The 11,255-nt window shown below is 34.7% G+C and overlaps 1 protein-coding gene across 1 annotated transcript in view; it reads left to right on the forward strand.

Annotated features, from left to right (window-relative positions):
• The window catches only part of LOC107681628 (four and a half LIM domains protein 3-like), a 19,120-nt gene extending 10,276 nt beyond the window's left edge, over positions 1-8,844 (forward strand). The window contains exons 3-6 of the mRNA XM_016477947.1: positions 2,121-2,295; positions 5,572-5,741; positions 6,072-6,258; positions 7,968-8,844. Coding sequence (XP_016333433.1) covers positions 2,121-2,295; positions 5,572-5,741; positions 6,072-6,258; positions 7,968-8,116 — 681 coding nt within the window. The 3' untranslated portion in view covers positions 8,117-8,844. The remainder of the gene's footprint in view (positions 1-2,120; positions 2,296-5,571; positions 5,742-6,071; positions 6,259-7,967) is intronic.
• Positions 8,845-11,255: the final 2,411 nt, after the last annotated feature.

The raw sequence follows: 11,255 nt of genomic DNA on the forward strand, positions 1-11,255 counted from the left end.
GATGAGTAACCATACTTGGCCACATGTCACGTCACTTCACTTCAGTACTTTTTGTATTGACTTGTAATAAACATGTTATATTATGGCAATCACTTATTACTCTGGTGTTTTTCATATGGTTTATATCTGATACCAGCACAGTACTTTTTAACATGTGTGTGACTTTCAAACTTCCACGGTATTTTTAAACACTATCGATTGCTTTCCGTCCACTTGTATTATTAAGTGTTTGTGTTCATATATTTTATGATTGTTCTTAAGTGAGTTTACATACAGAGGAATAAATTCACTACACCATTTACAGGTGATGCTAATCATTTGTCATAGATTTGCATCCTCACAGCTGGTCACGGTCACGCGTGACAGAGCAGTGAAGCAGACGGCCAATGAAAACAGAGCAGGCCGCAGACGCCACAGCGCACCGCTCACTGTCTGAGTTATAGATCCACTGGGAGAAATACACACTACATAAATACTAATACTCGCTCGCTCTCTTTCTGTGTTTGCCTTCCTCCTTCTTCATCAGTCATCTGCAGACGTGATGATTTGTGGGTCATTTGGCTAAAAGGACATCATTTATTATCTGACAGGTTTAACGCAGTTTGAACTGCTCTGAATCAATCACGTGAAGGACTGTTGGGTCTCACAGAGATACTTATCATGGATTATGTTTTTTTGAGGTTGAATACAAGCATCAAAATCTCATGTTTCAAAGAGGAGATTTCTGTTTTTTTTTAGTTTTGAGTTTTGGTACAGTAATATAAACGCTTGCAAAACTCTCAAAAAATCAGAATTTTGATTCAGTTTAATTTTTGTTTGAATTCGAGATAATTCAATGAGATTTAGTTCAGTTCAGTTGTATTTGTTTTGCTTTGAATTAGATTCCATCTAATCCAGTTTGATTCAGTTCGATTCCTTTTTGAATCTGATTCATTTTGATCTAGTCCAGTTCATTATTGTTCAGTTGGAGTGCCATGTACAGGTAAATGTAATGAAACTGAATTTGATTCACATCTTATTCATCTTGATTTGATTCAGTTCAGCATTGTTAAATCCTATTATACAACCCTGTTAATCCAAAGGCAGTGCCAATTTGATTCAGTTTAATTTTGGTTTGAATATGATGTAATTCAATCAGAATCAGTTTGATTCTGTTATATTTATTGTGATTTGAATTCCATCTAATCTAATTTGATTCTGTTTCAATTTGATTCACTTTTGAAATTGATTCTGTTTTATTTGATTTGATCCAATGCAGTACATTATTGTTCATTTGGAGTACCATGTAAATGTAATTATTTTCAGAACCATAGTATGTGATTTCATTTGATTCGATTTCAGTTTGATTCACATTTGAGTCTGATTCGTTTTGATTTGAATTGATCCAGTTCAGTATTGTTCAAACCGATTTTATCATTCAAATATATTATACAATCAAACCTGTTTTATTATTCAAATACAATGCTAATAATACCTTGGAGTACCATGTAAATAAAATGGATGAATTTCAGTATCAAAGTATCTGATTTAAGTTGATTCACATTGTGTATTTTGATTTGATCTGATCCAGTTTGATCCAATGCAGTTTTGATTCAGCATCTGTGAGACACAGCAACCCGTCACTAACATCAACAGATCTGGTGTACATAGAGACGGTGAGATCTGTCAGATCTGATTTCTCACATCTTTACTGGAAGGCCTTGAGTGTGTAAAACACGAGAAGCTTCTGTTCTGTGTTCAGTATTAATAGCCGTCTGATCTTTGAGAGCTTGGATCAGTGGACGGTAGTAAAGCATGTCTTTTTATTGCGTAAAGGTCTCAAACCATTCCTTTCATGGTAGTGGAAATGACAAAGAACAGCAAGATCTGTTTTGCTTCAGCTTCCTGCACAACCAGCTGCGTCAACTCATTTCACCTTTCGTTCAGCTGTGCAGTGACCTTTGACCCACAGTTTGATGATGTAACTGATTGAATGGAGTAAAATGCACATTTCTATGGACTAACAGGTTCTAGTAGCCTGAAAGTCACAAGGGCTAAACTAAATTCAGTTAACCAAGTATTGCATGCTTTTAATTATTAAATGTAATTTATGTATATGTTGCTGTGCTGTCTGTGTTCAGGAGCTGTATTATGAGGACAGGCATTATCACGAACACTGTTTCCGCTGCTCGCGCTGCAGCTGTTCGCTGGCGGACGAGCCGTTCACCTATCAGGAAGACGCCCTGGTGTGTAACAACTGTTACTGCAATGAGTTTTCATCTAAATGTGTGGCCTGTGGGAAGACTGTGATGCCAGGTACAGTTCCTAAACACACATACATATGCTGTTTTACTGTAGTAAGATTTTTTTTTTTCGAAATAAATAGTAATAATTTTACTCAGCAACTACGCATTTAAATTGACCAAAAGTGACAGAAAAAACATTTGTTATGTTACAAAATATTTTTATTTTAAATAAATGGTGTAATTTTGAAATGTATATTCATCAAAGAATCCTGAAAAAAAATCACAGTTTCCGCCAAAATATTAAGCAGCTCAACTGTTTTCTATGGAAGCTTGTTTCTTCCATGGAATAAAACATTTAAAAAGGTAATTGTGACTTTTTATTTCACAATTCTGACTTTTTTCGCAATGATGACTTTTTTCTCAGAATTGCAACTTATGTCCTCGCAAATGTGAGTTTATATCTAACAATTCTGAGGGGGAAAAATACTGAATTGTGAGGTATATACTCAGAATTGCGAGGATGTCTATAAACTCGCAACTGCATGAAATAAACTCACAATTTTGTAAAAAAATTAATTAAAAAAAAGTCGGAATTGTAAGTAAAAAAGTGAGAATTGTGAAATATAAACTTGGAATTGTAAGTAAAAAAGTGAGAATTGTGTGATTTAAAAAAAGTTGCAATTGCATTTTTGTATTTTTTATTCTTCCATAGTTTTCAACATTGATAACAAAAATGTTTCTCGACCATCAAATCAGCATATTAGAATGATTTCTAAAGGATCATGTGACACTGAAGACTGGAGTAATGAGGCTGAAAATTCAGCTTTGCATTACAAGAATAAATTACATTTTAAAATGTATTCTAACAGAAAACAGTTATTTTAAATTTTAATAATATTTCGCAATAATACTGTTTTTACTATATTTTTAATCAAATAAATGCATGAGACATTCAAAAACATTAAAAAATCTTACTGACAGTTAGACAGATGATTAGATAGATAGATAGATAGATAGATAGATAGATAGATAGATAGATAGATAGAGACTAAAATAATTTCTTTCAATTGAACTGAATTGCAAACAGACAATCATATTCGCTGTTGTGTGAATGTCTCAAGCATCACAACTGTCTTGCATGTAATTTGATTGTACCAAACTGTACAGACCACAAACATACACACAACAAATATGAAACCTTTCAGGAAATGAAGTTGAAGTGTTTCTCACTCTGCCTGTTAAAGCAGAAACTGAGTTAATGAGTTTTGAATGGGCGTCAGGGTGCGGAGTAGAGATGTGACAGTGTGATTACAGACACGCTCAGCTGAGAGAGAAAGCCTCCGGCCACACTCACGCACACGCCTGCAGGCCTGACGCCAACACTCGGGCGTTACGTTACCCATAATTACACTCCGCCGCCTGCCTCTGTCTCCCTGGAGCTTTTCGGAGAGAAATAAGAGACAGGGAAAGTTCCAAAAGGATAAAATTACAAACTGAAAGTGGCAGATCTCTCCTCCCTCGTTCATTCAAAACAGACCGGCCATCTCAGTCCCCCTCTGGGTCATTTTCACGCTCATTCTCAGTCATTATACACGGATCAGGTGAGCCGTTTTCCCACCAAACCTGGATGTTGCATCTGCGGCTTATATATTTCCAGATTCCACATGCATTTTTATTGAAATACCAGCCTTTGTGCCATTTCCAGCCTACGATTTTGGCACGCCTCAAACAACTCCCTCACAGGAGGCTTGTGTAGATCTAGGGCAGTCCAAATGTACACATAGTTGTGTGGCATGACATCATGTGTAGCCTTTAGCTTTGTAGTTGCTAGTTACTTATCAGACATGATCGGCCATCCGCAGCACAATAAAAGCACTTAAGGAAAACCTGTGTAGTGAATAAACAGGTGAGGCTGTTTTTCAGAGGAAATCCATTGCAGACAGGTAGAAGCACATTCACTGATTGTGTAATTATGCAACAAGCTAAAACATAAAAAAGCTATGAAATAAGGTTTAGCTCTGAAATATAAAAACCCCAAGAATTCAAAATAGCAGTTTTATGGCTTTCAGTTTATGTTGTTCAAGTCTAATCTAGATGCTAGTATTTTTACTGTAGTATAATATTTTTAAATTAATTTTAGTATTATTATACTAAATATATATAGTATAATCAGTTTACTTTGTCATTTTAGTACTTCCACCAAAACTTATTTTCAGTTAGTTTCCAAGGCAAATTTTAAGTTTAAGTTTATATATATATATATATATTAGTGCCGTCAAATGATTAATTGCAATTAATCGCATCCAAAATAAAAGTTTTTGTTTACATAATATATGTGTGTGTAATGTGTATATTTATAATGTATATATAAAGACACACACATACACAACACACACACATATATTATGTAAACAAAAACTTGATCACTTAATCGCGATTAATCATTTGACAGCACTAATATAGGCCTATATGTATATTTATATATATATATTAATTGCGACTTTTTATCTCACAATTCTGACTTTCTCGCGATTGTGAGACTACATCTCGCAATCTGACTTTTTTTCTCAGAATTGAAACTTTGTATCTCACAATTTCCACTAATGAGCTCACAATTGGGACTTTATATCATGCAATTCTGAGGAAAAAAATAGAATTAGAGATATAAAGTCGCAATTGCAGAAAATGTACAATTGTGTGAAAAAAGTCAGAATTGTGAGATTTTAAAGAAGGTTGCAATTACATGTTTCTGTAGCAGAAATGGGCTTCCATGGTTTTTAACACTGATAATAATAAATGTTTTTTGAGCAGCAAATCATTATATTAGAATAATTTCTGAAGGATATTGTGACACTGAAGACTGGAGTAATGGAGAAAAATTCAGCTTTGCCTCACAGGAATAAATTAAATTTTTACAACATATTCAAACAGAAAAAATTTAAACACTGTAATGTACTTCTGAAAATGGAAAAATATTAATATTAAAAAATAAAAATATAAAAAATATTAATGACGCATCTTTTAGTCATTTTTAGCTACGTATTTCTCAGTACAAATATCTAAAAATGTTTGCAACAATATCTTTTAAATTGAGATGGATGGTTGTTTTTGTTTGTTTTCTTTTATTTGCTTTTAACTTGTTTTTTCTTGTTCATCTTGTTTTATCAAATTTATCTTGTTTCAAAAATGTTAAGATATTTTAACTGGAGAATAAGACAAAAATACATGTTAAGAATTTTTTTGAAGAGCTCCCATTAGTTCAATGCTTTGCTTAATGTAGATGTCTTCTCAATGTAGACAATGTGTTTAACAGTTTGTTTTATATGAAATGATTTCGATCTCTCAGGCTCCAAGCAGCTGGAGTACGGAGGCTGCGTGTGGCACGAGGAATGCTTTGTTTGCTGTGGTTGTGAGCAGCCCATTGGCGCCCAGTCGTTCATCCCAGATAAGAGCAAGTACTACTGCGTGCCCTGTTACGAGGGACGATTCTCCCCACGCTGCGCCCACTGCAAACAGGTGAGATGAATACTGTCAAGAAAGGTTCTTTAGTGGCATTGATGGTTCCATGAAGAACCTTTAAAAAAGATTCTTTATAGTGGAAAAAGGTTCTTTAGATCATTATAATGTTCTTAATAAATGGTTCTTTTAAGAACTATTTAATGACATTTCCAAAAATGGTTATATCACTGCAAAAACCCTCTTTTGGAGCCATTATATTTAAGAGTGCAAACTGCACATATCATAATATTAATCTAAATATTGAGTATTTTTGCGTTTATTCCATTTCTAATCAATAAATCATATGCCAGTGAATTAAAGTGTTTTTGTTGGTCTTTTCTCTTACAGATCTTGGTTCAGGGTGGTGTTACATATAGAGACGAGCCCTGGCATAAAGAATGTTTCTTGTGTACGGGTTGTAAAGTGCAGCTCGCCGGACAGCCTTTCACAACGCAGGGTGAAGATCCATATTGTGTGAAGTGCTTCAGCAACCTGTACGCCCAAAAATGCTCCGCCTGCGACAAACCCATCACAGGTCAGTGAAGAGCAAGACTGCTCTTCATTACCAGTCTCTACAGCTGCTAACAGAAACGCTTTGTCAGAAACAAGAGACAGTTGTCACATAAACAGGGTCATGTGTTTGGAAGCAGATGGTTCCTTCACAATCTTGAGTCAGTCTGAAATAGTGTTGCTTGTTCGTTGGGAACCCAAGAGTCTAAATCCACCGGGTTGTGAACTATGAGTCAAGACGGGGTCAAATATCTAGACTGTTTATGTGTTTTATTATCTTAAAGTCATACTAACCTCAAAGCAAGTTCTGAAAAAGTTGTGTTTGCCATTAAAGAGATTTTTTATTTACTTTCCCTTATTTCATACCAAACTCATATAATTTTGTATTTTCTGTAGAACACAAAAGGAAATGTTATGCAGAATGTTCACGCTGCTCTTTTGCATATAATGAAAGTGAATGGGGACTGGGACAGCCAAGCTCCAAAAGTAACTAAAAAACACTGTAAAAGAACTATAAAAGTAGTCAAACAAAAGCTGTATGACTTCAGAAAAATATAAAATATAATATACAGGTCGTATATACACAGTTTTTAGTTTGTTTGTTTGTTTGTGTTTCCATTTATGGCGCTCAACGCCCCAGTCCCCATTTACTTTCATTTTATCGTTCAGAACATTCTGTCAAATAACTTTTGTGTTACAAAGAAAGTAAGGTTTGGAATGACACTTGAATAAATCATTTTTGGTTAACTACACTGTAAGAAAAAAATCCTTAGAAAAACAGAAAGGGAACTTGTAATTTTTTTGCCAGGATATTATTCAATAAAACTACACTATGTAACTTTAAACAAACTAAATTTAAATAATGAGTACATCATAAAACCCTCTTCCAAACTGTGTTTTGCCTTACCCTATCACTATAGTATGACTATAATAATTAGTTATATTTTTATTCCTGGATTTTCAGAGAAATTGCATACTTTCATCATTCGTCCTTGCCCGTTTACATCATATCCGTAAATAAAGGAAATAAGGAAAGGCTACTATACTACTACTGTATATGCAGCGGAAGTAGCGAAGCCACAACAGCTGAACCTCGAACCAAAAACAGCGACAGTAGGCCTACCCGTAATAAAACACGAATCAACATCTTTTGCTGTGTATTGGCTAGGTTCACAAAACAATGTTAATATGTTGGTATAATGCCAATCTCTAAACCAGTTACTACTTTGGTCTATTTTCCTATTAATAGCCACGCCGAGTTATAGTTTCTTTCAACGTTATCTGATATGAAAAAAAAATCGTTATTCGGCCTTGTGAACGTTGTCAACATTGCCAAACATAGCTTATTTTAAAACTTGTTCTCAACAAGTCAAAATAATGACATATAAGCTGCTTACCTGCTCATATCCGTCATATCCAGATATCTGTCTTTTTCACTCCGTTGAGAGAGTTTTGATGTTGTTAGTGAAATTCACAGAGATAAGGTGACCATCTGTAACCAGCGGTGTGTCAAGACACCAGATTCATCCGCGCAAAATATGGATAAAACATAGATGAATAATCAATATGGAAAACTGACATTAATACAGTACATTGTGCCCTATTTCTACTGACTTTTATTAGCGTGTAACCATTTCGATCTTTAGAAACAGTTTAAACCATGTTTAATCATGTTGTTTTAGAGATTGTAGAGACCACACATCACAAAGAAATACCTCTGAATCTTTTCCTCAGGTTTTGGAGAAGGGAAGTACATCTCGTTTGAGGAGCGTCAGTGGCATCAGCCGTGTTTTAAGTGCTCTGAGTGCTCGGTGTCTCTGGTTGGAGCAGGATTCTTCCCCGACGGAACAAAGATTCTCTGCAAAAGCTGCAATGCCAAATAACCCACAAATGCTTCTTTTAAATGTTCTAAAGCTGATTGTGAACAGACCTTTGTGTAATATAAATACAATATGAAACATTTGACATCATTTAAACATTGAATGTATAATGTACATTAAAGTTTTGGTGTTGCATTCTCCCAAATCTGGATGTTAAGGATCTCTAAACTAGAAGGACATGTTTGATCAGGTTGAAGCATTTTATGGTTTAAATTATGAACTCAAATCATTTGAACCAAACAAGCGTGCATGCCAAAGGCTCAGATTCCTGAGATGTTGTTTTTGTCATTAGTCTTTTGAATTTACATTTGAGTAATTTCCATCTGTTTGCATAAACGTCAGGCCTTTTAAATTCCCTCCAACAGCAACATTCCTCAACAAAATTTACATTTGAATGAAACACTGACCCAAATGATTGTTAATATGTGAATGCATGCATTCAACGAGACTTTAAGCTTAAGGACTGAATCATGTAATGATGCATATTGACAGAATATGTTGTTGGATAAACAGTGAATTATTTTAATGCACCAATGCATGCTTTTAATAATTCTCACATGAAATATTCACATATTAATTCCTATATATGTTGCTTTCAAAATAATATTTTTGATGATTTTTACAGACGTTTGATGCATTTTTGCACATGAATGCCTTTTGTAAAACTGCTCCTGCGGTTGTATTTCCTTTCATAAAAATGTGTGTAACGTATATATGAGAACTTTCAAATATCATTTAAGGTTCAGTCAGATTATGTTTTCCAAAAAGCATGGATTTAACTAACTAATGAAATTTCTGTGATAAAAGATGTAAAGGTTAAACTAATCTGGCATATATAATGCCACCCTAACATTGCACTTTCTGTCTCCTATGGACAAGTCCTCCATGTGAAGTTAATTCTAATAATTGCTTTTAGTTATGCTTGATTTTAAATCTTGTGTGAAACATTTATTTTTACTTCACTCTTTGTCCCTTTACCAGATGTAAAATTTCTGACAAATGTTTTTCCCAAATAAGGGCACGCAGCACTAAAAAAATTACGATGGAAAATGTCATTTCCTAAAATGATTGATGCCAGAAGGTTTCTCACCGCAGGAAGTCGAAGCACAAAGAGCAGGAAGTACAGGTGGTACCTTAGTGTGGATGTAGTGGTCCCAGCAGCTCAGTACTTGAACAATGTCACACCAATCACTGTGATCAGATTTTCCACACACATCCAGTGGAAAATATGGGCTGATGTAGCCTGTGATCCTTAAAAGGTGCGGTCTGTGATATTAAGGTTTTCCAGGAAATGTCTTCATGACTCTGCATTAGATACAAAATATCAGATCAAGTGTCTGTACCTACTCTTAAATGCTTTTGTCTTCACTAACTCCACATTTCTTCTTTATTTTTGCTCAATGTCTTTTAATAATCTGATGATTCTGTGTTTTTTAGTGGATATATAAACCCAGTTCACCTCAAGTTCACACAGGTGTCTAGCAGGTGTAGAGAATCACATTAACACTAACTAGAAAACACTAATTCTATTGTTTTATTATTTAAAACAAATGCAGCTTGGTTTGATATTTTGTTATATAATGCAATGACAATCAAATCATTTTTAAGAGTACAAAAAAGCATGGATTTAACTAACTAATTAAATTTCTGTGATAAAAGATGTAAAGGTTAAACTAATCTGGCATATATCATGCCACCCTAACATTGCACTTTCTGTCTCCTATGGACAAGTCCTCCATGTGAAGTTAATTCTAATAATTGCTTTTAGTTATGCTTGATTTTAAATCTTGTGTGAAACATTTATTTTTACTTCACTCTTTGTCCCTTTACCAGATGTAAAATTTCTGACAAATGTTTTTCCCAAATAAGGGCACGCAGCACTAAAAAAATTACGATGGAAAATGTCATTTCCTAAAATGATTGATGCCAGAAGGTTTCTCACCGCAGGAAGTCGAAGCACAAAGAGCAGGAAGTACAGGTGGTACCTTAGTGTGGATGTAGTGGTCCCAGCAGCTCAGTACTTGAACAATGTCACACCAATCACTGTGATCAGATTTTCCACACACATCCAGTGGAAAATATGGGCTGATGTAGCCTGTGATCCTTAAAAGGTGCGGTCTGTGATATTAAGGTTTTCCAGGAAATGTCTTCATGACTCTGCATTAGATACAAAATATCAGATCAAGTGTCTGTACCTACTCTTAAATGCTTTTGTCTTCACTAACTCCACATTTCTTCTTTATTTTTGCTCAATGTCTTTTAATAATCTGATGATTCTGTGTTTTTTAGTGGATATATAAACCCAGTTCACCTCAAGTTCACACAGGTGTCTAGCAGGTGTAGAGAATCACATTAACACTAACTAGAAAACACTAATTCTATTGTTTTATTATTTAAAACAAATGCAGCTTGGTTTGATATTTTGTTATATAATGCAATGACAATCAAATCATTTTTAAGAGTACAAATGGCCAATTTTACCTCAAGAGGTCCAGAAACAAAAATATGAGGATGAAAAACATGAGCAGACATAATCTTTCCAACCTTCTTTAAAAACATTAATCTGTAGCCGTTAGTTTAAAAAAAATTCTCATGACTCTTTCCTTAGATGCAGCTGACCCTGTTTATAGAAATATGAAAACTGTGACTTAGTTTGTCCCAGGAGAGACTCTGGATCCTATTCAAGCTGTACTCTGGGGGTTTTGGTTAATCCTCAGCGGACAAAACATTTCTCCTGCTGTCTCTGTTAAAACCATCTGAACTAAACATTGTAACCACCGAGTCCATCATGTGTTAAATACAGCAGTATCTACTCAAACCATCTATGCGTGAAAATGCAAACCATGCATTAAAATGCTGATCCAATTAGGGGTACAGGCATCATTATTAATAAGTTTTAAAGATTTTAAGAATCCAATTTAAAAATTATTTTCCAGACATAGCACTTACAAAGAACCATTTTTTTAGCTACACTCTAAAAAATGCTGGGTTAAATATAACCCAGCGCTGGGTTAAAAAGGGACAAACCCAGCTATTGGGTTGTTTTGACCCAGCGGTTGGGTTGTTTTGACCCAGCGATTGGGTTGTTTTGACCCAGCGGTTGGGTTGTTTTGACCCAGCGATTGGGTTGTTTTGACCCAGC

This window comes from Sinocyclocheilus anshuiensis, unplaced genomic scaffold (genome assembly GCF_001515605.1).
Source record: "Sinocyclocheilus anshuiensis isolate Anshui unplaced genomic scaffold, SAMN03320099.WGS_v1.1 scaffold1524, whole genome shotgun sequence".
NCBI classification, from domain to species: domain Eukaryota; kingdom Metazoa; phylum Chordata; class Actinopteri; order Cypriniformes; family Cyprinidae; genus Sinocyclocheilus; species Sinocyclocheilus anshuiensis.